The 26616-nt window shown below is 44.1% G+C and overlaps 1 protein-coding gene across 4 annotated transcripts in view; it reads left to right on the top strand.

The window, feature by feature from the left end:
* Gmd (GDP-mannose 4,6 dehydratase) overlaps positions 1 to 26616 on the top strand; it is a 67120-nt gene that overhangs the window by 3388 nt on the left and 37116 nt on the right. For 2 of the 4 annotated variants that reach the window (XM_084590309.1, XM_084590311.1), the window contains exons 3-5: positions 5026 to 5158; positions 13843 to 13952; positions 14036 to 14228. In XM_084590309.1, coding sequence (XP_084446435.1) covers positions 5026 to 5158; positions 13843 to 13952; positions 14036 to 14228 — 436 coding nt within the window. Of the gene's footprint in view, positions 1 to 2946; positions 3026 to 5025; positions 5159 to 13842; positions 13953 to 14035; positions 14229 to 26616 lie in introns of all 4 variants that reach the window. The other 2 variants (XM_084590310.1, XM_084590313.1) reach the window with 2 other exon arrangements.

Genomic DNA, 26616 nt, shown 5'->3' with positions numbered 1-26616 from the left:
TAGCAGGGGTGGAAATAATGTATAGCCCTTGCCGTTGCCAGCACATGAGACATTTTTGGGAAGTTTATACATGCCTTCGTACCAGTTTTCTACATGCAGTTGATAAGCCTATACTTAACCAACTGTACTAAGCCAGCAATGATGGTGAACAAACAGCGCTTAGCTTTTAGGTGGCGAGGAGGTGGTGTTTCTCTGCGGCATGTAACCTAATGGTGCAGTAGCTCAGATGTCACAACTGCACTACTTACCTGACACTACTGCCATCACATCAGGCCCCTGGCTTCCTTATTTATCTCATTTTCGACTTTGGCTGTGGGTAACTCGTACTGAGTTGACAGCTGTTTATACCTTGCATGCAAAAAATACTGACCTTTTTCGGTTAGAACTGAATATCAAAAACTGAATTCTGCATATTTTTATCAGTTTACTTCTGCAGCTGTATTCTGTAGCGATTCTTTTCACTACCACGATGGATTTATGGGTCACGCATGAAGGGGGGTGACTGGAAGTGGCAAGGCGGTCTCATTTTCATTATGCATTACCTGGTGATCCATAACTACAGCGAATAAGATGGGACAAAGATGAAGGAGGGGCACCACACAGCGCTTACTCATAGCTCAGGAGTTGAGTCAGCGCTGTGTGGTGCCCCTCCATCTTTGTCCAGTCTATTGCGCTGTAGTTATGGATCATTGGAAACACCAACTCGCCCAACAACTGCTTTTGTCAAAATGCATTTCTTACTTTTTTTTGTGGAGAAATTGAGTTTAAGCATGCTTTACCCCTGTAAAATTTGTCACTTGGGGGAGGGGGACTGCACCCTTTGCACTCCCCTTCCCCAAACACGCACACATATATCCGCCCCTGTCCTTTAAATATCTTTTTTTTATTTTCCTTGCCAATAATCCGCCTTCTTTGATCCAGGAGCAGGATATGATGTTGCTCGTTCATTTATTTATTTTCATTTACTATATTACTGCAGACCTTGCTCAGGTCCAAGCAGGGTGGTAAAATTAAACAATATTACAAATAAACAATACATCAATCAATGGAAACAGGCAACAGCGAGTCATTCCAATCTGCAATAGTTCGGGGGAAAAACGAAAATTTGAAGACATCCGTCCGTGCAAAATAAGGTGTTAGTGAATTCGGATTATGGTATCGAGTAAGCCTAGATGTTGAAAGAGGCAGATAAGATGAAGAGCCAAATGCCAAATTTCCTTTGCAAAGCATGGAAAGTAACCGCAATCATAAGTTTTTCCTTCTATGTTCAAGAAGATCAATACTATTATCACGCATTATTTCTGAGGGAGAGTCGTAATGAGAGAATTTGGAATAGATAAATCGTACTGCTTTTCTCTGTGCCCTTTCAAGACGTTTAATATTGCGTTTAGTAAACTAGTCCCAAACCACGCACGCATATTGAAGTTTAGTTGTAATTAAGGAATAATAGGCAAGCAATTTTACGTTAGGTGGAGCACTTTTAAGCTTGTGCCGCAAAAAAATATAATTTACACAAGGCCGAAGAACAGATATTTTCAATGTGTAAATTCCATGATAAATTGTTAGCAATTGCAACACTCAAAGACTTATAATTGGTTTGTTCCTGCAAAGGCGACGAGCCTAACGTGTAAGTAAAGGATAATGGAGCTCTTTGACGAGGGAAGCAAAAAAAGACAGTTTTTTCAGTATTAAGCCGCATTCCCCAGATTTTGCACCAATCAGAAATGCCAGCAAGAGAAGCATTTAAATCAATTTGATTGTTTGATGATGTGATTTCGCGAAAGAGCACACAATCGTCCGCAAACAGATTTTCTCAGTAGAAATAATTGCTTGGTAATGGCATTTATATAAATTAAAGAAAGCAACGGCCCTAGGACACTTCCTTGAGGGACTCCTGATGTGACCGTAAGACAGCCAGATCGTTGCTCATTAATTGATACAAACTGGCAGTAATTTGTTAAATAGTTCGTTATCCATGCGATCAAAATTTCTGGAAGCTCAAGATGTTGCAGTTTTAGTATCAATTTGTCATGTGGAACAGTATCGAAGCCTTTGCTGAAATCAAGAAACATAGCATCAATTTGACCATTTTTATCAAGGCTTGAGGTGAGTGAATGTATTACGGTGACTAGTTGTTTAACTGTCGAATAGCCTTTTCTGAATCCCTGCTGAAAAACACTTAATCCAAAAATTCATTAATCTGATTGGCAACAATATGTTCAATTAGCTTACAACATGAGGATGTCAGTGATATCGGACGGTAATTTATTTATTTTATTTTATTTATTTAGTCATACTGCAGGCCAATATGTTGGCCCAAGCAGGAGGGGCAATACAACAAAAATATTGGAATATAAAGCAACACAGAGCAAAAAGGACAAAAAACTGAGGACAAAAGTTCAACTCTGGTCACTGTAATGAAATGGGCAAAATTCAAGAACACAGTTCAACTTAAGGAGCCTTTGTTCCGAAAAGACATTCTAGTTCTTTTAGGAAGTCGTTTGATTCATGAACATTTGGTGGCAGTTCATTCCAATCGTTCACAGTTTTAGGGAAAAAACTGTTCTTATAAGAGTTTGTTTTTGCGAAAATTGGAGCTAGCGTGTGCAGTGTAGTATGTCTTGTTCTTCTAGTAGTAGCTTTCTGAACGCATTTCGGAAGGTGTAGGGGAATTTTTTCTGACAGACATTTATGAAGAAATAGAAGTCGACTTATTTTCATGCGTATGTCTAACCTGGGAATCTGATAATCTTGCATAAGGAAAGCTGGAGAATCTAGTCTTTTGTATTTGCAATATATAAATCTTGTGGCCTTTCTCTGTATACGTTCCAGTTTATCTATGTCTTTCTTGGTGTAGGGATCCCATAGTACTGACGCATATTCCAATTTAGATCTTATACATGCATTATAAGCTAAAAGCTTTGTACTCACAGGAGCATTTTTTAGCTTCCTTTTCAGAAAGCATAACCTTTGAAAAGCAAAAGCACAGATGTTCGAGGTGTGTGTGGACAATGATAGATTGCTGGTAAGGGTTACTCCTAGGTATTTATAACTCTCAGCTTCGCAAATCGCACTACTACCAAGGTGATAAGTATATATGCTAACAATGAATGGTCGCCCTTCTTGAACATGGGCACAACTCTGGCTATCTTCCAGTCATCCGGTAATTTTCCAGCGATTAATGAAGCACGAAATATAATAACAAAGAACTTTGTAATGGATTCAGCATATTGTTTCAAAAAAATGTTTGGTCATGAAGTCACATCATAACTAGGGATCTAAATTGGTACAAGGCCAAAAAAAATTGATTGGGAAAAGAATTGTTGCAAAAGACTACCTTTTATTCTACAAATGCGTGTACCTGAGACTACTTGCTACTTCTAAACCCTTGGTATTGGTGTCATACATGAGGATTGGACAGCCTCTTTGGTTTGCCTGTTGCTCATTTCACCAGTACAGTTGCAGCCACTCCAGAAATCTGTGTAGTTTTCTTTTTAGCTGTCTAGGTGAACTTTGGCGAGTTGTAAAACTTCTCTGAGCAAGTGTCCATGTGCTTAATGCCCATTGAAAACCCATAACCTTTCTATGGTTTGGCCCAGTAATGATTTGTGTACTGCAACTGTATTAAATAAAGTGACATGAAGAAAATGTCCTATGTTGAGCCCGAGCTTCAAGAATAACCTGGGAAAATCACTGGTTTATATGTTAAATCCCACAAGCAAGCGGTGTCATCATCATGGTTGCGCAGTGCTCAGCGTTGTCTTACATCTGCTTCCGGAAGGGCGAAGAATAGTTGCACCCTTTGGTTTGCATAAAATTCACTCATTCCTTTGCACGAGTAAATTTCATAATTGTAGTTGAGCAAACTTGTTGTGAACGCTTGTTGCAAGCAAAGACATGACATCGTCATGCTGCAAATTAAAGCTATAATAGCACTAAGTCTGAGAATGAACTTCTGCATATACGGTACCCTGTTACAATGAATACGCTGGTGTCACAAACTCGTGCTCAGGGACGCACTGCCCAGCCATGGCCGTCATCAAAGACATAGTCGTGAACAAAAACTTACAGGAAACATATTTTTGGGGAAAAAAAACGAATATCTCTGCAATGCCTTGGTTGCCAGTCAAATGATACTCGTTCCCGCAGTTGATCCTGTTGATCGTGATGTGAGCCTGTTGATCATGAGCATGTTGATCGTGATGCATATTCTGCTTGATTGCGTAGCTTTCTAGGCAAAGTATAAACTGGCAACGACACGAAATTGCACCAGTGACTGTTAAAAAAAAAAAAAAGAAGAACTTTTGCACGTCGCGCAAACAGCACACCATGAAACTCTGCCTTGCAAAAGTCTGATCTATTATCTAGGCCACTCAATACGAATGTTGGGATAGCAGTTTGTAATAAATGAATGCTGCTAATGTCAGGTTATGTACATTATGCTGTCAAACTTGGATATATTGAACTCGAAGGAGAGTATGAAATGTAGTTTGATGTATTGGTAATTTTATATATAGAAGGCACCACATGGGGGGGGGGGGGGGAGGGGGGGCGTCGTTAGGCCTAACCTACTGCACACTGAAGACACAGGGGATGGTGCTTTGGAGCTGGTAACTGCCTATCACAAGATGTTTAAACCTGTTACCCATACACTGCAAGTAGAATAATTGGGTATTCAAATTAAGGTGCAGTTGGTCTCCACAGTGCCTACAGCAGCATGGCGCGGAAAATGCGTATGAAAGGCCACCCTCAAGTACACCCGATGTTCACCTCATCACGCAGTTTCACAGTGCTAGTCAGCCAGTTTCCATGTGAAAAAGTGATTGAACAGCGCTGTTAGCAGTGCTATTTTTCTATCCTTACACAGTGTTTTCAAAAGGGGTACTCTGTGTTCAGTGTAGCCAATAACTAATTATCTGGATTCAATTTGTCTACTCTACTCAACTACATGTGGGCAAGAATCTATTAGGTGGATGGATGTAAATTTGTGCAGAGTTCTTACTTGCTGTTTTTATTTTCTGGAAGGATGGATCTTACCTTGCAGAGTTCCTTCTTGCGAAAGGCTATGAAGTTCATGGAATAATCCGTAGATCGAGCTCCTTCAACACTGGTCGAATTGAGCACCTGTACAAAGATCCAAAGACTCATCAGCAAGGATGTAAGTAGTCTCCTCAAAGGTATTTTTGTACACTCAGTGTAGTGCATGTTAATTTCACTGCTACAGTCCTGGTATGATTTATTTTGTGCAGCTGGAATACTTCAAAAGTATTACAGACACTGAGGGTTAGCAGAACTTTTTCTGTGTTGCTAAGCTACTTTGGTCTAATAGCAGAGAAACAATTGTCATTGAAGATGGTGCTTTTATAAGCTAGAAAATTTGAAAAACGAAGGACAGGCATTGCCATCATTGGCCGATTTCAGAAGCAAAATGCTTATGTGTTGACATAGTGTTTTGAATGTGTGTTCTAGAGGCCATGCTACACTGCCATAAATTTCAGGCTCTCTTTATAAAAAATTGATTGGTAGGAAAATTTTGCAATCCAATGTTCTTGCCATGTATTTAACTGCCAGGCAAATTTTAGCATAGCCAGAAAGAGAGAATCGTTTTTTTCTGAGAGGTAGCAAGCATAACAGACAACTGCCTGATCATATTCTGGCTTTTAAGATGGAGCATTTAGTGCACTCAGATTTGAGGTATGTTATAAGAAAACATTGTGACCCTGCTACTTTTACCTTAAGCCGCGTTCAGACTATGTGCGCATCCATCGTAAGTATCGTATTTATTGCAGTGCGCATAGCGACTGAAACTCCCGTTTGTGTAGCTTGTAGTCGCGCATGTTCACACTGGGCCGTTCGGTAAGATGCGTTCTTTACGACCGGCCAATCACCCCTCTCAAATGGTGCTGGTTAGCGAGTGGCTGATAGCCGAGGTCTGGGCTCTTCAAGCTCAAAATGAGATGTTAAAGAAAAGACTGGACACACAAATAAAATACGAAAAAGGACAATAGCTATATTAACAATTAACCACTCTATTACAAATACACTTTTTCATTTCGCACACGCACGTTCGCACACAGTTTTCAAACGTCTGCTCCTCGTGCTGACGCACCGTTCACTCCTTCGCATATTTCTTCACACGCCCGCTCTCATTGTTGACGCACCGCGCACTCCTGCTCGGTGTCCCGTGATTGCACTCTCCCACACCAAAACAGGCGTGCGGTCCGCCTGTACCCCTGCTTGCGATATCCAGTTTGCCAGTGCCCCGTAGCGATCTTGGAGACAGGCGGAGGTCGTGACTCAAATGTGGTACTACTGACACCAAACAATGAGCCGGGCAGCGCGCGACAGACACAGAACCTCGTCCCCCCTCAGAAGACGCTGTTTTCTTTTTCTTTTTCACGGTGAGCTTTCAAACTTTGATAGGTCCGCGCCAGCTCCGTGCTGCGGCTCGACTGCAACGTCGCCCTGCATCGGCCTTTCGTTGCAGGCCAACTGTTTCCTCACTTGTCAACGGAGCCGATGGGCTGCGAGAATGCACGGGGATGAAGTGGGCATACCCCGCCTTCATAACCTCACTTTTCTAAACTGGAGGAAACATTTGCTTGTTGAGAGCTTGTTCGCACATGAAAAAACGGATTGAAAAACCACTTACTGCTTTGACTCAGCGCACTGGCAATTTGCAGCCAGGCATCGTTTTGCACTTCTTTCTGTGCGATTTCAGCTACTGGTAGTAGAGAGCCGGCCTCTGCCGAACTTTTTTATGAAAGGCTGATAATTCCACAGCGAAGATTCCGCACTGCACATGCGGACAGACACAATCACTGACACAACACCAATAACACCGGCAAGCCGAGACACTGCAGCAGAGTAGGAGCGTTGGATGATGTCGCCTACTAGCTGGTTTGCGCGCGAAATCTGGGAGGACCGGAAACCCCGTGACCGGAAAGGGAAAACCGAAACGGCTGTGCACATTGGTAGCGCCTAACAGACCTATCTGTGCTAGTCGTAAAAGTCGCGGGTCCTCCGACATTTACACTCACGCTGGCTGCGGACGTTACACATGTTACGCTCAATGCGACAGCACTCTGAACAGACACATTACGTTTTTTGCACTTACGCTTACGATCCTTCCAAACGAAACGTGTGTTGCGCACGTAGCTTTAAGCTTTGCATTATAAGTACTTGCTTACTAGTGCACAGTTCACTTCAGAACTGGCTAACTTTGCTGCAATGCTATTTTGACATAGGCTAGGGTGGGGCAAATATTGTGGTTGGGACAAGGAGGAGGCAGGAACCGATAGACATTTGAATGAGCTCTCTTTTGTGGCCACAAGAGGGAGCGGTGGCATTACCAACGTGCAGAGCCTCCCATACGAGTCTGAATGCCTCGCTGCGCCAGCATGAGCTCCTAGTTCGGCTCATAATGCAGCAAAGTTGCAAGTTGATTTAATTGCTGAACATGCAGTGCAGACAAATGAACGCAGGACACAGACATGCGCATGGGCTAATTAATATCACAAATTATGTACAGGGGTATTCAAAAGTTTTCAGGTCACAGGTTCTGTTTCTTGTCGGCATATTCTGGCGCTTGAGATCCCATTAAAGCCATCAATTATCTAAGAGGTTAGAATAATGCTTCTTCTACCCTTCACAGGTATTTGGAGATTTGGGGCTGTTGTTGCTGCCTGACTAGTATACTGCTCATAAGCGACCCTGTGGCTTGGGAACTTTTGATTATCCCTGTACATCCCCTGTCACAAGTATACATCTCAGAGGATTTGCTTCTATACTTTTGTAGTGAAAGCTATACTGCGGTATAGTTTCAAGCCATCGGCGTGGCACTGTAGAAGACGAAGATGAAGAAGTAAAAGAAGAAAAAGACAGATAACTCGGTAGTTGGTAGAGGCGAACGACAACAGCGAGTTGCTAGGAGAGAAGGTTCATTCGAACATTGTGACGGCAGTGTGCTCTGGAGTTCGACGTAGAGATCATGTCATACCACTAGAAGTCTTCTACACCTGAATGGGAATGGTCAACAACGAGAGGCTAGCGATGCTCATACGTGAAGTGATTTGCCTATGTCATAAATAATGCTGAAGCGGTAGAGTAAACTACTGTGTGCAAAACCATGTCTTTACTTTGAAGCCGAACCTCAGCGTAGTCATGCAGATAGCTTTCGCGTAACTCCAGGTTTAATCACAAACTAAACCATAGCTAATTTTTTAGGGAGGCGTTCTAACAATCTGCTAAGCCAAAGCTTTGGGAGTATTGAGAGCCTGAGGCCCTCCTGCTTTCAAGAGAACTTTGTCGCTGAGGGTGCATAACGAAGCACAATGCAGGACTCTGAAGCAAGCCTCTTGGCCTGCATACTTTTGGTGAGGGCTGTACAGTGAACCTCGTGAAAAATTGTGGAGGTTTAAGCATGACTTAAATCCACTGATACGAATGAAAGCTGTGAGGGTAGCCACTATAGCCCCTGTAACACTGCCTTTTCAATCCGCGATTTCTTTTTCATGTTATTTCCTTAAGCTAGGTTTTGGGGAAAGGAAGGCACAGTATACTTCTGGGTGGACACCATAAAATCGTGGACACCTATACTTAATCAGGTCAAGGTCATATCACTATTTTGAAGTTCAAGCGGCAGAGGTTTTAGGGGAAGGAGGGTGCAGTTTACTTATAGCCACACATTATCCTCTGGCTCCTTGAAGATGAATTGCTAGTCCATGCTGACATTGTAAATGGGTTTATAGGAAAGGACAGGCACAGCATCTGTTACATTATCTCCGTGGGCACCTGAACTGCGTTGCAACACTTCGTCTTCTGGCTCCTTGAAGGTTAAATGCTAGCCCACACTGACCTTAGCCCGAGGTGGTGTAGCGAAGCTTTTGCTTCAAAAACGAAGATATGCAGAAGGCAACACCCATAGTAATGCTACCATTGCAGTCCACGCAACATTAACAAATCGCACCTCACTGCCCAGTATGGGTGTATGGGGGCATGGCTGCGACAATCTATTTCTTTTCTAATGATATACACCAACATAGAATCCTGAGGAACTTTCATTCAGCAATCAGAAATGCTAGTTTTCACGAAAAGCATGCAGCCCTCCTTTGTTTCGAATTCCTAAGACTATTGATATAATGCCTTGTCTGATCCAGGTAAAGTTTGCTGAAAGAAAACTTACTCATTTAAAAGAATGCAAATGCAGGGTAGATGCTGTGTCTTATGGTGCATTTGGCAAAAAAAAAAAAAAAAAGAAAACTATAGCTCAGTGAAAGCAGCATTATTACATAGTGAAGTCTTCATTTGGACTCAGCCAGTTGACCTATCAGCAATATGCCACTGATAATAAGTGGAACACTGTACACTGCAGCGCCGCAGCAAAATCTCGAGGAAAAAAGCCTACTGCATGCTGCATGAAAAGCATCTGTGACTTTAAAGAGCTCAAGTACAGTGTTTTTTCAACAATTCTTCACTCTGAAAGTACATTTGGTGGCGCTCGGCGATCATGGTGCTCATGATCCTCTTCTGTACATGTTGCAGGCCAAAGCCGGGCCATCAATACGTTCGGGATTTTGAGCAGTGCCTGTAGCCATCACCTGAAAACCTCTAGGTGCAAAAAACCGAAGTCCACAAATGACGTTTTTCTCATAAGCGCGGCTTATATTTGTCATGTAGTTTGGCAGAAAGGTGGTGTACTACCGTAAAAGCCCGCATATATAATACAAAACCACATATATTATCAGGTGTAATTTCAGGATAGCGAAAACTGGGGAAAAAGTTTTTATCCGTGTACAATGCGAGCGAAGAAAGGTCAGCGAAAATATTTGCACTACATTTCACGGTTGTCCCGCGAGGTATGCGTGCTCTGCACTCTCGCATCCAACGTCTCCCCATGCCAGGCGTCGAATAGCCATATACCTTCATATACCGGTGCTGGTTTGAGCCTCGTCTCGCACCAGCAATCTTGATAGGAGGATCCGCCTCGCATTCAGGAAGTACCAGGTTCGATCCCCGGTGCCACCGGGTACCCACTGGTTTCCAAGGGATACAAGACTTCCCGCGGCATGGTGCTCGGCTCTTCTGGGGTGAAATGCTTGGGAAAAGGGGCCATGAACCAAAATTGCTGGTTCAAAAACAATGGGGGTCACATATGCATCTGTGCTGCACAAGGCGAACTTATCACTGTCGTATGGGCGCAACTATTTGCTCTACCACAAGCGACCATCCAAACGTGCAAAACTTATGAGTGAGCCAAGGCTGGGGTCATGTGGCATTGGTAGGAGCCTAAATGTCTGCCACTAAAACAGCTTCTCCGCAGTGCATTTACGCAGTGCAGCCATGCGTTGGAAGATGCATGGAATGCAAAAGAAATACCAACTACATTCCTTTTTGCCGTTGTAGGCTTGGATACGCTACTGTTTCCTTTGCATTAAGGACAATGTAACTGCTGATATTTGTCTACAAGTGTTATAAGAGCTCTTCAGGTCGGCTGACCAGCATTTACAGAAACATCTTCGGAACTGTGCAGAGGTACGGATGAGCAAATAAATGCACTAAAATTGTGCTGACTTGCAGCTCTACATGTTTTTTTTTTCAGCGTGGCTAATTGCAAGTCAGTGCTCTGTCTGTGGGTTTTATTGCTTCTCTGTGTCGCTGAGCTGCTCTGAAGATGATGTGCCAGCTTGCCCAAGCTTCCACTTTACAGAAGTGTCAATAGATGGCTTCCACCAGGAAGTAGACATTGTATGCTGCTAGTGGGGCTAGCCTTGTGATTTTTCTGCTGGTAGTCGCTCCACCGGTAGAGTAATAGAGGTCACAGCAGGAGCGCTGCACATTATTATACAGTCGAACCCGGATATTTCGAACCCAAATAATTCGAATTTCAGCAATATCAAACTGGTAAAATATCCCCTTGAAAATCCCATGTAAAGGTATAGGAAAGCTGCATCGTATAGCGAACTCTAATTTCATCGGTCGTTCGATATATTGAACTCTGCACCACGCACTGGAAGGTGCTCCTTCCCCAGAGGTGATCCCATCATCCTCAGCCGTTTGCTGCATGATGTTTTAAAGCCACACATGGAAGGAATGAGAGAGAGCAGTTCGGTGACTACTGGTCTGGAGCAGTGCCGTGCCCTTTCCCCAAAGGTGTGCGCATCTGCGGTGATCGTTTGCCACGTACCAGCACGAGTCGTTTGCAATGTGTGTGAAGCAAGAGAGGGAACCAGTTTGGCAACGGCTGGTACGGAGCAGACACAGCCAATGCAGCCATGGTGTTTGGAAGAGGAGAAACAACGCGATAGAGTGAAGCACAAGGGTGTTTCTGCCGAGCTTTCTCTCCACTTTTCATCTCTCTTTCCCGGTCTTCGTTCACAGCAGTAGGCACTACGCATGCGCTGACAAGCCAGCTTAGCCCGTGGCAGACAGCGTCAGATACTTTCTGCAGTATGTGTTATGAACCCTCTGTGTGCGGCAGGTGGCGTGCGATGCGAGTCTTGTGTCATCGTGCTGAACGTACAGCGTAGAAGCTGCAGATATTTTTTTTTTTTTTGCAAGAGTGGTCCATCCTTGTCGCTGGGCTGAATGTGCACCATAGCTTAAGCTATAGCAGCTGCAGACGTTAAGAAGCGGCAGATATTTTCTTTTTTGCGAGAGTCATCCATCCTTGCAATCAACAAAAACACACGGTCAGCTGCGATCATGACACCGGCTTTTAGCATTGTTTGTTTCAAACTGCATTTGCAGCTATCACGCATTGATTTTGTGGCAGTGGACTCCACCCGCCCCAAGCGCAGCGTGATAAATTGAACCAGGCTTGTGCAATCAAGCCATCATGCACTTTGCCAAGTTCGCTCTCCACTGCCGCAGGAGTTACTATCAAAAGCATAGTCAAAAGATAAACACGGTGTGACGTTATCGCTGCGCAGCATCTTTACACACTGCCAATAAATAAGCTGTGGATGTGACGGCTGAAACGCAGGGACGCTCCACTGACTAGCGCTTTTTTTTTTTTTTCAAATTCTCAGCGGCAATAGTGGAGGGTAGGTTCATTATGCGAGTGGGTTGATTATGCAATAAATATGGTATCATGTTTCACAATTGAAGCGGCGTCTCTAGCCGATTTCTGCATATCGAATTATCGATATATCGAGCTATTTCCCAATCTCCTGTGAGTTCGGTATATCCGAGTTCGACTGTAATGCCGTAATTTCCACCTTTCTTGGCCTGCGTCATGGAAACTGTACCTTGTTCACCATCATGACACCCGTGACGCCATGTGCAAGGCATCTATCTACAGTTGAACCTTCATTGCTGTTGAAACTACTTTGTTAAATTGAGGGAGAAACGTATGTGCATTTCAGTACGAGCAAGAAACTGAAAGAAAAAAGTTTATTGCATTGCAAACTTCATTATATTGAGGTTCAACTGTATAAATGCCTTAGCACTTTATTCTTGAGTTGTGCTTTTGAAAGCTGTGATGACTTTGGATGGTGTGTTTCCCTTTTAATGTTTCCTTGGATAGGTGATACTTTTCTCATTTTTTAGCAAATGTATTAACAAGGTTTTACTGTATATTGTTTTGTGCCTTGGGGTGCTCTTGTGTATGTAATGTATCTCTGTGCATTTTTGCATATTTAGTAGCTTAGAGTAGGAGATGTCATTGAATGTAATCCCGGCTGTTGTTTCATGCTCTTTGGTTAAATTTCATTCATCATCGTGTGCTTTTTACCTGGCAGTGGAATGTTCTGGTGCCCTTCAGGTCTTGAGCATAACGTAGGGAAGACCTTCAATTTCGGCTCGTCCAGTGTGGCTGCGGTCATTTGCCAACACTTTGAAATAAGTAACACTTTTCATACAAAGGGACACTAAAGAGAAAAATGAAGTGGGCTTGCATCTATAGAACGCCAGTTCCTGGTTACAAAAAAGCCACTCTTGCTGAAAACAGCTGTTATAAGGTAGTAAAGAGGAAGAACAGAAATACAGGTATCGCCACCACAGCCGAAACGGCCAAGACTCTCAACTACAAATCAGGTGACGCGCAAGGGATCCCGGAGGCTGACAAATGCGAATTACATTGCCCGTTTGAATGCGGTAGTAGGTTTTGTCTCGAATATCACACGTAGATGATAGCGAAAAGACAATGTAAATGTTTCAAGGCAAATATAAAAATATACTTGGCGGTGCCACAGGCGTCCACTTCAGTTTCGGTTATGTTCCGGCTCAGGCACTTCGTGCGTGCTCGGATAGTTTTGTTTTGGACCGGTGGCACCCGAAATACAAGCTCGTATCGAATGAAGATCATGATTTGGCACACACCTGCGAAGTATTCTCCGCTCCGTGCGCGCCAGCAATCGTGGAGTCTCCTCTTGCGCCATAGTGTGCATCATCCTACCCTACTACATAGTAGTAGAAAACAGTTTTAATTCGACCGGCGGGAATAAAAAAAAAAACTCACCTTCTTATTGCAATATTTTCGCAATAATTCTTTTTTTGCTGCCAAACATGCGGCGACAGTGTCGTCAAATGCCATTTATTAGATTTTGATGGCATATTTGGATGTCTTTAGTGTCCCTTTAAGAGCCTCCCATAAGTGTAAACATTTAATTTTGGTGCTTTTCTTCTGTCTGCTGCGTTAAGACCTGCAAAAGCCTCTTCATTGGGGGGAGAGGCGAGTACCTCCTTTTGTTTTTTATGCATGCGCTTCAAATTTTGTTGTAAATGTAAGCCCCAGGAAGAAAAGCATTCAAGCCAAATTGTAGGGATGATTTTTTTTGCCTTCTGTTTCGGAACGTGTTTTGAGCTTTCTCGTAATTTGTCTTTCTTTCTCACATCATTTAGCCATGCAGCTGCATTATGGGGACCTAACTGACAGCCTTTGTTTGGTCAAGCTCATTAGGCAAACAAATCCTACTGAAATCTACAACCTCGGTGCCCAAAGTCATGTAAAAGTGGGTATTTCATTTTGGGTTATTTAGTGTGATGAGAACGTCTAGTTACATAATATGGTTACGTTTCTTTTTTTCCTGTCTAGGTTTCTTTTGACTTGAGCGAGTATACAGCAAACGTTGATGCACTTGGCACCCTGCGTATCTTGGAGGCTATCAGGGTATGTGGCTTGGAAGATAAGGTCAAGTTCTACCAAGCTTCAACCAGTGAGCTGTATGGGAAGGTGCAGGAGATACCTCAAAAAGAGACCACGCCATTTTATCCCAGGTCCCCCTATGGTAAGTTGTCAATCATGGTAGTGATAGCAGCATTCCACTCAAGGCGACATACAAAACCATGAATAAAGGTTTTGTTTATCAGTAATTGAATGGTGCAGGCCTAAGCCCAAGAAGCAGGGGCATTTCAAAGAAAGGTAAATCAGCGCAGAATACGGGACGCAAGGTAGAAAACGACACACAATACACTAGCAACTGACGTTTATTCCACCAGGGGCAAAATATATACCTGGAAAAGGAAGGAAAAATAAAGCAAAATACAACATGTCGGAGGATTCGGTACATGAAATGCAATGGCATACATGATGTAAAAAAAAAAAAAAATACAGCATGCATAATACAAAATTGCCTAAACCATTGCACTGGAAATGCAATGATGAAAAGGTAGGGTAAGTTATAGACTAATAAAGGACAGTTTTAGCCGAGTGTATTTAGCTCAGCCGGCGAGCGGGAGCACTACTGCGCATATGCCAAATGCTCGGATGAGAGCGAGCAAGTGGACCGGTACCTCCGTTCCACTAGTATGCGGTCCTAGCGGAGCAGCCCGGCAAGCGCGCCGCACGTGGGGAGGCTACATGTTCTGCCACTGCCTGGCTTCACAAAAATAACGAACACCTGCTGAAAAGCAGCGTATGTCTCTTGCTTCACATGCCATAAAATGTTTGTGTAAACATATTGCTTTGCAGTGGGGCGGCAAAATAAAGCAGCGCTTTTTCCAAATGTCTAGTTCTGCTTTTTATAACCAGGGTGCTCTTCGTGCAGTTCGCCTGTGCCTCCGTTCGGCCAAAAATAAATTTTGTCACTAACGCTCCGGTTAGGCTCGGCAGGACAGCGAAGACACCAATATTCTCTGCTAAAACCGTCTAGTTGCTCTGTAAGAAACCTTAAATTGATGCCAAGCAAATTCATGTATAGTACACACACACACACGAAATAAAAGCAGGAAAATAAAGAAAATAAATATGGCTGCTAGCTTCTGCTCTATAAATTTTGTGGTTCTATTGCACACAGAGATTGATTGCAGTTATCGGGTAAGATTTAAGCTTGTGACGTATTGAAGTGTTCGCGGAAGGCCAATGACTAAATACATTCGAACCCAGATATATCGAACTCGAACGCGAAATAGTTCAATATATCAATAATTCGATATACAGAAATCGGCTTGTGACGGCGCTTCTGATGCGAAAAAACGATACCGTATTTGTCGCGTAATCAATCCACTCCCATAATGAACCCATCCTTCACTTTTCCCCTGAGAATTTGAAAAAAAAAAAAGAAAGCGTTAAGGCCAGCTCGCTCACATGCAAGCGATTGAGTGATCTCAGCAACGAGCGAAAAATTTCCAACTTGTTAGAACTGCGTCCCTCTCGCCGCTTGAGCCACCCCGGCAACTCAAGGTTTCTGTGTCGCTGCGGCAGAAATCGCGAGCGTTTTCGCTTGCATGTTGATGGCGCGCGCCACTCCGTTTCGGTCGTCTCAGCCACAGCTCACTTCTTGGCAGCATGCCAAGATGCTGCGCAGCGATAACGTCACGGCGCGTTTATCTTTTCGATAGCTACTGCAGTGGCGGGGGAGCGAACTTGGCAGAGTGCCTGTGATGGCTTGATTGGACAAGCCTGGTTCGATTTATCACGCCGTGCTTGAGGCGGGCGTAGTCCACTGCCACAAAATCATTGGAAAGCGTGATAGCTAAATGCTGTTTGAAGCGCAAAATGCTAAAAGCCAGTGTCATGATCGCAGCTGACTCCGTGCTTTCGTTGATTCATACATGTAAGAATAAATGACTCACGCACACTGCCGCTTCTTAACGTGCGCAGCCGCAATATCTTACGCTACGCCGCGCGTACAGCACAACGATAAGAATGGACGACTCCCGCAAAAAAAAAAAAATAAAATAAAACTGCCACTTCTTAACGTGCGCAACCGCCATATCTTGCGCTATGCTGCGCGTACAGCACAACAATAGGAATGAGCCTCGCAAAAAAAAAAAAAAAAAAAGTCTGCAGGCGCCATAGCACGTCGGCCGTCGCGCATAAAGGGTTCGCAACACACGCTGGAGAAAGCGTCCGACGTTCTGTCTGACAACGGGCTGAGCTGGCTTGGCACATGCGTAGCGCGTGCTACTGCGAACGGAAGCCGGGAAATAGAAAGGAGAGAGATAGCTCGGCAAAAGAAGGGGCACACCCTTGCGCTTCGCTCTATCACGTTTTTCCCCTCTCGTTCCCACCGGTTCTCTGTGGTTCATTCGCGCACATGGCTTGCAAATGTCACTCACGTGCTAGCGCGCAGGAAACGATAAGCGCAGATGCGTGTGCGTTTGAAGAGTGGGCGCGGCGCTGCCATAGACCAGCCGTCGCCTAACTGTCCCCTCTCATTCCTTCCGCGCGTGGCTTGAAAACGTCACGCAGCAAACGGCCAAGGGTGATGCGATCGTCTTTGGGGAAGGCACCGGTGAAATTGAGTTCGATATATGACTCGGCTTTCCTATACTTTTACATGGTATTTTCAAGGGGATATTCTGTGAGTTGTAAAACCTCGTTACAAGAGACACTCAAGGGACCCAAAAAAGATCTCTTGTAAGCAATGTCTCTTGTAACCAAAAATTCTAAAAGCACTGTGTTGATCAGTTTACTGCACATCAGCATATATAAATGCATTTACACGCATTAACAGGAAATTGTTCAGGAAAGTTTAAAGGTGTTATTCATACAAGTATGTAATTTTGTGAGTGCACAGTGTATTCCTTCCCAAATTCTGGAGGTAAAGCACTGCACTTTGCAAGCCTTCCTGTTGCTCTAATACCTTTGAAGCACTCTTACTTGCTTGTCACCCTCAGGTGCTGACACTTTTTCTCTCTATGGAAAAGCGTCAGCATCTGTCATTCTCTATGGCCCATGTGCCATTTACTTGCGTGAGAATTGCAGTCTGTAAGCTCTTTGAGAGCACACAAGATCCACATCTGCAAATACGAATTTCTCAAAAGATTCTGGTACCTCACCAGTCTCTTGGATGCTCGCCCAAGCTTCATCTTTAAGGAAGCTTGCCATAGTATCCATACATGGGCCCTCTTACATCATGTCACCACATTTAAAGCCTGCTTGTCTGAAATGGTTTCTCACTGCTTCACTTCTCAGGCCATTCCAGACACCTGAAATCACCTGAACAGCAAACTTTGCATCAATTACTATTGTACAGTCTTGCTGCCTGCCAAGCAACAGATGTTCTACAAACCTTGTTTTGTACAGCAACTTGACTGAGTGCTTAATGCCTTTGTTTTTTGGTAGAAGATAGGTTTGTGGAGTTTAGAACGAAAAAAATAACTGGTGGCTTTGATCACGAGAACTTTGGTGCTGCAAGAAGCATTTTCCACAAAGAGGAATACATTAGGATTCTGAGCTTTCACCTTGTGATCAAATTTTAAGCAGCGAGGAGTTAAAAATGCTGGATTTCATTCATCCATTTTGATTTGCTTCGTAGGTGACAGTAATGCGATGCCAGTGGCTGAAACGACAGGGTCGTTTGGCTTTCAGATCATTAGGAAGCACTCCTCAGTTCCTGACATATACCATCGAACCCGGATATATCGAACTCAAGGAATATCCCCTTGAAAATGCCATGTAAAAGTATAGGAAAGCCGCGTCATATATCGAACTCAATTCCACCGGTCGTTCGATATATCGAACTCCGCACCACGCGTGTGCCTTTCCCAAAGACGATCGCATCACCCTCGGCCGTTTGCCGCGTGACGTTTTCAAGCCACGCGCGGAAGTAATGAGGGGACAGTTCGGCTAGGGCAGCGCCGTGCCCATTCCTTAAAGGCGCGCGCATTTGCGTTTATCGTTTCCCGCGCGCCAACAAGTGACGTTTGCAAGCCATGTGCGTGAATGAACCAGAGAGAACCGGTTGGAACGAGTGGGGAAAAACGCGACAGAGCGAAGCGCAAGAGTGTGCTCATTCTTTTGCCGAGCTATCTCTCTCCTTCCTCTTTCCCGGCCTTCGTTCGCAGTAGCACGCGCTACGCATGCGCCAAGCCAGCTCAGCCCGTTTTCAGACAGAACGTCGGACGCTTTCCCCAGCGTGTGTTGCGAATCCTCTGCGCGCAGCGGCTGACTGACGTGGCTATGGCGCCTGCGGAAGTTAACAAGCGGCAGATCTATTTTTTTTTTTTTCCGAGAGTCGTCTATTTTTATCGTTGTGCTGTACGTGCGGCGTAGCGTAAGATATGGCGTTACGAAGCGGCTTTTTTTTTTTTTTTGCGGGAGTCGTTTATTCTTGCATGTATGAATTAACGAAAGCATGCGGTCAGCTGCGATCATGACACCGGCTTTTAGCATTTTTCGCTTCAAACAGCATTTGCAGCTACTGTATCACGCTTTCCAATATTTTGTGGCAGTGGATGGACTACGCCCGCCCCAAGCGCTGCCCGCCCCAAGCGCGGCGTGATAAATCGAACCAGGCTTGTGCCATCAAGCCATCACGGGCAGTCTGCCAAGTTTGCTCCCCGCCGCCGCAGGAGCTATAAAAAGATAAACACGCCGCGGCGTTATCGCTGCGCAGCATCTTGGCACGCTGCCAAGAAATGTGCTGTGGATGCGACGACTGAAACGGACTGCGACGCTGCGACATGCAAGTGAAAACGCTGGCGATATCTGCCGCCGCGACACAGAAACCTTGTTTCTAGCTGCCGTCGTCAGAGGGACGCAGTTCCAACAAGTTGGAAATTTTTTGCTCTGTCGCTGCCGCTCGTCGCTGAGATCGCTTAATCGCTTGCATTTGAGCGAGCTGGCCTTAACGCTTTTTATTTTTTTTCCAAATTCTCGAGTGCAAAAGTGAAGGGTGGGTTCATTATGCGAGTGAGTTAATTACGCGACAAATGCGGTATCGTTTTTTCGCATCGTAAGTGCTGTCCCAAGCCGATTTCTGTATATCGAATTATCGATATATCGAACTATTTCGCGATCCCCTTCGAGTTTGATATATCCAGGTTCGACTGTACAACAAAAAGGATGCTGATATGGAGCAGAATTTAGTTAAGGGAATCTGAAGTGCATCATATACGAGTTGGCACGCTTCAGCTGCATTGCATGAGCACACCTGGGTTGTGTCTCTTCTAATTAGTGAAGAATTTACTCCAGGGACCTGAAAACGTTGCCCTTAGTAACAGAGTGTCTCTTGTAACCATGTCTCTTGTATGCAATGTTGTTAACATGGCAGACATAGGAAAACCAACCAAACAATTTTCAAGTGTCTCTTATAACCAAGTGTCTCTTGTAACAGTGTCTCTTGTAGCGAGATTTAACTGTATAACCAAAATTCGATATATCTGGGTTCGATACATACGGATTCGACTGTATAGCTGAAGGCGCTTTAATGTTCGCTTTCAAGTATTTATACTCATTAACCTTCGTGAAGCGATTCTCCTGGATGGACTATGAGAACTGAAGGGCATTTTTCCTTAATGCTGCGAACAAAGACTAATTTGTTGATATTGCACTCAGTAGTCCAAAGTTAAGGGGTGAGTTTAAAGTAAGGTTATCATTTTCAAGTTGATTTTGTTGCAATATTATACTGTTAGACTCCATATCTTTCTCTAACGCATACCCAGATAGACAAATTGGGATCCGCTCTACAAAGTGGCCCTCCAACTTCCAATACAAACTTCTGCACAACGTCTCTACGACACCGGCTTATTTCTCCCCATACACTCCCTTCTAATCTCCACCATGACTGTCAACTTGCTCGCCTGTCCTCTACACAGCAAGGCAGATGCATCTTTTTCCAGGCTGAAGTCAACGCAATGCCCATTGCACTTCAGGTTCCTGGGCATCCATACGTCTCCAACCTTTGTATAGCATCAATTCCTCGCAATATCTCCCCAATCCTTCACCCTGGACGCAGGCAAGTCCAGGCTGCCTGACACACGCCGCGCCTACACAGTCACACTCTAGCATACACCAACGCCTCCATACTCGGATCCCTAGGTGCTGCAGCCCAGATCATACATTTCCCTCTTTCCCCTGATCCTCTCTGTTCTACCAGTGGTCCATACCTAGACCTGCCAGACAGTACTACCTTGGAGATTCTCTCGATTGTGCGTGCTGTCCAGGAATTCACTAATCTTCCCCGTACCCAACAATACGTTGTGTACACTGATTCCCAGGCTGCCCTTCGTGCCTTTCAAAAGAGGACCATACCCCTAAATATACAAACTGACCTAGATATGGCGCTTTTTGATCTGAAGCTTTGTACAGTCACATTGAGATGAATACCTGGGCATTCAGGGATTGCTGGAAATGAGTTGTGTAATTAGCTCGCCCGCGAAACTATTAACCGGGCTCCAGCGATCCTCTGGCCCAGCCCATCGTTGTGTGACGAGGGTCTTCTGATCGGAAAGCCATATCGCAATCCTACCTAGAATTTAGGCAGGAGCTCGCCATTCTCCCTGCCCCACACCCCCGTCTCTGTTTCCCAGGCTCATATCCTTCGCAAAATTCAAACAAACACACTCATTACAACAGCAAGACTGTACCTATACCGTTTCCACTCTGATCCGTCGTGCCCCAACTGCCCTGAGCTTTATGCGGATCTTGCACACTGCCTCTTCTACTGCCCTGTCGCCGTCGAATATGTTGTGGCGGTTGACCTAATATGACAAACTCACGGCGCTGACTGTCTCTTAGCTGCTGCTGAATAGTGCATGTTTGGCCGAGCCCCGCAGGTTTCATGATAGTGAAACACAAACTGGTGAGAGAGGAACGTCCGTGATCGCAAAAAACAACCGCAATTGATACAATGCGTCATGTTTCAGTGCCACCAGGGCCTCTAGCCTCCACTGCTTTCGCTTTTGGAATGCGGTACAATAGTTCTTGCTCAAAAGCAGTGAAAAATAACAAGGCAAAGGAAAAATACCTGGGGTGAGCTGTGTCCGCCCGTCACCGCCACGTGGTTACTTGTGAGAATCTGGTGCCAATAGTTTTCGTGCCTCTGTAGAAGAAACAGCGGAGAGCGTTGGTGACACGATGCAAATAGTCTCCTGAGGGCAAAGATATCGGGCGAGCGGGAGCATGCACAAAGACGCAAGTGCCTTCTCGCCCAGAGGTGGAATGGCAACAAACACTCTCCCCTAGCCTGAACATAGTGCCTCCCACCCTCCACTCCCCACCCACTCGTATATGTACCGTTTGAGCTGCACTGTAGCATTATCATGAAACGTTCCACACTTCTGTGATCTTGAGTGATGGATATTTATTGTGAACACCTTCAAGGTTCAGCAAGGATGTTTCTTGGGCTTGTAATTGGTAGAGTACTCATTCTGGAGAAGCCTGAAACTAAAAAAAAAACGGTCTCTCTCACTTCCCTGTCTTTTTGTGCTTCGGGTTTCGCCAAAATAAACTCTCAGGGTTGTTCCCCATATGTTCAATTTGTTCTACATTTTTTTGTTCTACATTATGATTTTGAATCATGTGAAAACTTCTTATAGTGAAAACCTGGACGTAACAAAAAATTATGGACATTTTACAATTTCCTTATAACCAGGTCGGACTGTAAAACTTTTCTGGTTAAAGCTAAGGTTAAGGTAAGTAGGAACTAGGAAATGAAAAAGAAATGAAAAGGTTAAGTGTTTGTAATTACAGAAAGTGTCCATACTAAAATTTAAAATATATATTAAATCCACCTGACTTGCTTTGTCTTGAAAGTAAGGAAATTAACTACTGTTGACAGCAATGATGCAGGAAAACCAGGTTTTAAATCTGCTAAAATAGGATGTTATGTCCATCCTAAAGGTTAGAGTTGTAAATGGTAACTATTTGTGCTAGCATTTCGTAATGTAAAGAAATGAGAAATCAGGCTGTAGACGTGAACAGAAAGGGGATCATATGAAGTTGGTAAAGTTCATGCAGACTTCCAGTGCTGTGGCAATGTCACAGATCGCAGTGATATCTGAGTAATTTCTAAGAGAAATTTGTCTAATACCTGTGCATTATGTTGAAGGAAAGCATTGTATATTCTATCTGGGCCATGAGAAAGTTTGAAGTTAAACCTGATGAGCATATTGCTATAGTATGTTGCAGTATCGAGGCAACAAAGACGTGCTGGTGTGGTGTAGTGAACGACGCTGAAGCTAGGCTGGGTTAGGCCTGATTGTTTGTCCCTGATGGTGAACTGTTGCGGTTACCTCTGCATGCTTCTCCGTAACATTTTGGTGGAAATGCGGTGTATTAAAGTCGTCTCACCAAGCCTCCACCAAAATGTGACGGGGAAGTACACGGTGGTAACTCCATGATACTTTAAAATAATTCCATGATTAGTGATAATTTCATGTAAAATAACAAGCTTTTTGAAAAATGCAATGGGGCTTGCTACCTCAGAATAAACTGAAAAAGTGAAAACTGTGCAAATAAAATTAAAGTAGTGTGCAGTTGCATGGAATTATTATGACTATGCTATTGAGAAAAAGTTTGGTTGACTTTATTTTTGTGATGAAGTTCCAAAATTTTGAGGGTCATCTTTGATAAAGTTCGGGTAAGTGATGTTTTCGAACATGTTAAAAAGCCTCATGCTATTCTATCTAGAGCCCTCTATTATGGCATTTTCCATACCTGGTCATAGTGACGGTACATGCACTTTCATTGTTTCAAGTCATTAAAGGGGTCATGACAGCTAACAACTGAACATAAACTGAATATTGCATTTCACTCCTCACACGTTAAATTATAAATCCTCGAAGTTTGAGCTCATTCCGTGCAATAGATAGTTTTAAAATTAATTTTTATTATTAGTCTCGGAATCAGTTTTTCTGGTCTGGCAACCATTGGCTTCTGACGTCGCAACATCAACGCTAACATCCCCATGTCGTCTGCTGTTCGCGGTGCCGGCTGCATTCTTGCATGCTTGTCATGGAGGGTGGTCACGGAGGTTTTTTTTTCTTCAGCAAAATTATTTTTTTCACATATTCTCTTTTCTTTGAGAAGCCTTCACTATAATATGCGACCTTAGAGATCCTCGAACTTGTTTTGGGCTTCGTCTAGAGATTGCCGAGAAGGCCGAAATCGACGGGCTTATGCTGTATAATTTAGGCATGCAATCAAAAGCGTATTATTATTACGTTATAAGAGTTTGCTTGTTTTAGCAACAAGCACTCCCGCTATAAAAAGGCACTTGTCCAATGTTTCCTTCGGCCGTGTACATGTGTCGCAAAAGTTTGGAGGGGATAGCATTCCTGATTGTTGAGCTATTGCCGTCGCTCTTTGGGTTCAAAAACTAACAGTAAATCTCAAACAAGCATACCTTGCTACATTAGAGGAGCAGCCAAAACTTTTGAACGAATCGCTACCTCTCGTGACTTGCTGTTGTGCATATTAGTCAGACCTAATTATTTTCGGCTGGTAAAGCATTTTTACAAAGTTATGTTCAATCTGACCACGGCCAGCGCACAAAAGCATGTGCCGCTGCCGCAGCTTCAGTCCCGTCATCGCAAAACCCAGCACGATTCGACTGCTCTTCACTGCATGCCCGCACTGAACGCCCGCCTGCACTGCATGCCCGCCTCCCCGTCGCTGCCGTCTCCGTCTCGCCTCCCTCGCTGCCGCACGCGCGATTGCGACGGACTCCCGAGCCTCACATACCTTCAGTTTTTTTAGTGCATCTCCAGCAAATGACTCGTGAGTGCTTCAACGTAAGCATACACCATTTAGTATTTAGTGTGTGAACCCTGAACTCCCGCAGGAATGCGCCGATTCGCAAGTTACGTGTGCACCCTATCTTTTCCAATGACTGGATGTATGCTGCTCATTCGTACAGTATAAAATGCAAGCTGAGCTAGCAATACCAAAACTATCCACTTCTTTTCGCATCAGTTGCACTTTTATTTGTTAACAAACTACAGTGCAGTCCACTTGTAATGATATTCAGAAAACCTGAAAATTCGATCGTTATAACCAATTATCATTATATCTAGACCGGCGAAAAAAAAGGAAAAAGAAGCACACCCACTATTTTCTTATGCATGTAGGATTGCCTTGTTATGATGAGTAAATCAGGTTGAACAACACTAATCATCGTAAAGAGCACTAAACACTTTATTACATTATACATCAATAGCCATAAAATAACATAAGCATACTTGAAGCAGTCGGAAATTCATGCTTGCTTGAGCAGCAGCTGAAGCTTGACAATCTCTGTTAGCATCGCTTCCACTATGTAGCGTGTACACTGGCGGCAGTCCTTTTTGCTTGCACGAAACCGATTAGCGACTGGATGAACTGAAGGACATCCCCAGCCTTGATGATCATTAAAACCGCAGAGTGTGAATGCCCGTATTATTTCATGAGGCTTCCAACCTTGAAACACTGCCAGAAATCTCGATGAATCTGACATTTCATCTCGTGAGCTATCGCACCGTCATCTTCCACGTACGCAGAATCAGCAATGGTGATGACAATACGGCTGCAACAGTACCCTTTGCGCGGCTGCGATTGCGATGATGATAGTGCTCATTTCCTTCCGTTTTTGCCGCATATGTCGAGTTTTCACGTCATTGTCTTCTTAAAATTTATCTTTTATTCAATATTCAATCAAATTTTCATGGTAAACACCTACTGGGCAGCTATAAAGCTATCGTTGTATCCGATGTACCGCCGATAATCGATCATTATATCTGGTTTATTTTTACATAGGGGCAATGGGACAAATGATAAATCTCAAGAATTTGATCGTTGTAAGCGATATATCGCTATATCTAGTATTGTTATAGTGGACTGCACTGTACAACTGCGCAGCAAGAAGTGCCGTGGATGCTACGTCCCCTGCCTGCGCCGGGTGTACACTCAGGCGACGTCGACAGCTGCCAGCTGCGCTCGCTGGACAGGGTCACATATATCGACGCTTCCCGCTCGATGTACATTCGCTTTGTGGTGTAAGCGGTCGTCGATTTGGGGTCGCTACTGCCAGAACTACTCGGTGACCACATGCGACTGCTAAAGCTTGTGAATGCGCACTCCGTAATCGTCGAAACTCTAGACCCGAATGCGCATACTCGCGCTAGGCCTACTTGTCGCTGAACGAGCCGGCAATTCGGCGCAGACTAACATTTCTGGCCAAGGTCATTGCTGATGACATGGGGAAACATATAAAATGTAGCTTCTTGTTTTCCTTTTTCTAACTCAGTTAAGCTACAGACAAGCGCAGCTGTTCAGGCCGTTCACTTGAGTTGGGTGTCAAGTTCTCACTCGGCCTCCGATCCGACCAAAACAGATCGGACGACCGTCCGCAGATTAGTTTGGTTGCCGTCGCGGGGCCGAAAACCTCACACTACGGTGATAGGCGACAGTTGGCCATGCTGGCGTCGTTGCCGGTGTAATGAGAAAGATCAGTGCGTCGCAGCCCACTGACTGTGAGCATGCCTTATGTTAAAGAAAACATGCCTTACTCTATATCGCTTTCGTGTGGTAACATCTTCATCAAGCAGTTCTGCATGAGGGACGACCATTGTGTCAATCGTCCAAAAAAAAAGAAAAGTGTCCTTTGATACCTGCATTGCAGACGACGCTCCGCCTTGTATACTCTGTGAAGTCACACGAGTATTCCAAAATGGCAGTTGCTCTCGGTGGGACGAGCTTCCCAATTGCAATTTCTATCACACTTTTTTGTAATATGCGCCGTGCACAAGGCACTAAAACTTCGTGAGTAGAATCACAGACCTGTATATTATTCACAGAAGTATAAAACGGCAATACATCGAACAACCTTGTCATCGCCCCTTTAAGGGGGTACTCATGTTGAAAGAGGGTAGCCTTTTCTTTTATTAGTTTGACCGTTTGAACAACCTTGATCATTCTTTTTCACATAAAAAAATCGCAGCCAGAAATGATCAGTAATTTATCAAAAAGCGCAGTTAAATGAACTCTCGGCGGCTATGAGGGTTGCGGTTTCACCCATTTTGAAGCGCGTGGTGCGCCAAAGCATGGCGTTGCCTGTAATCAGGCTTTCTCTTTCCTCAAAAACGTTTTCATCATTTCACGCTGTCAGGAAGTAATAATCGTTTAAAAAATTTCACCACCAAAACCAAGCCCTTGCATTGAACCCTCTCAAGATTTTCAGTCATGTTTTTTTTCTGTTCATATTTTAAGCCAGACATGGCCTTTGAGCATAAACTTCATGCAATAATTTTAACCACATAAATACCAAATTTGGCATAGATTAGCTTTGAAAGTGTGCAGAATGAAACTATGTAGTTTTTAATGCAACCAGCGGTATCTTTAGCGAGTAAAACTTTATACATATATACGAACCACTGAAACCAATGTAATGGATATCAAATCTCAGTGTTGCATACTAAAGGAATGAAATTGCTTACTGCTAGAGACAGTTGTTGAACCATTTTGCACTGCCC

Source organism: Amblyomma maculatum, chromosome 1 (genome assembly GCF_055883805.1).
Source record: "Amblyomma maculatum isolate TAMU_Amacu chromosome 1, ASM5588380v1, whole genome shotgun sequence".
Lineage (NCBI taxonomy): Eukaryota > Metazoa > Arthropoda > Arachnida > Ixodida > Ixodidae > Amblyomma > Amblyomma maculatum.
This window is presented reverse-complemented; position numbering and strand designations above follow the sequence as displayed.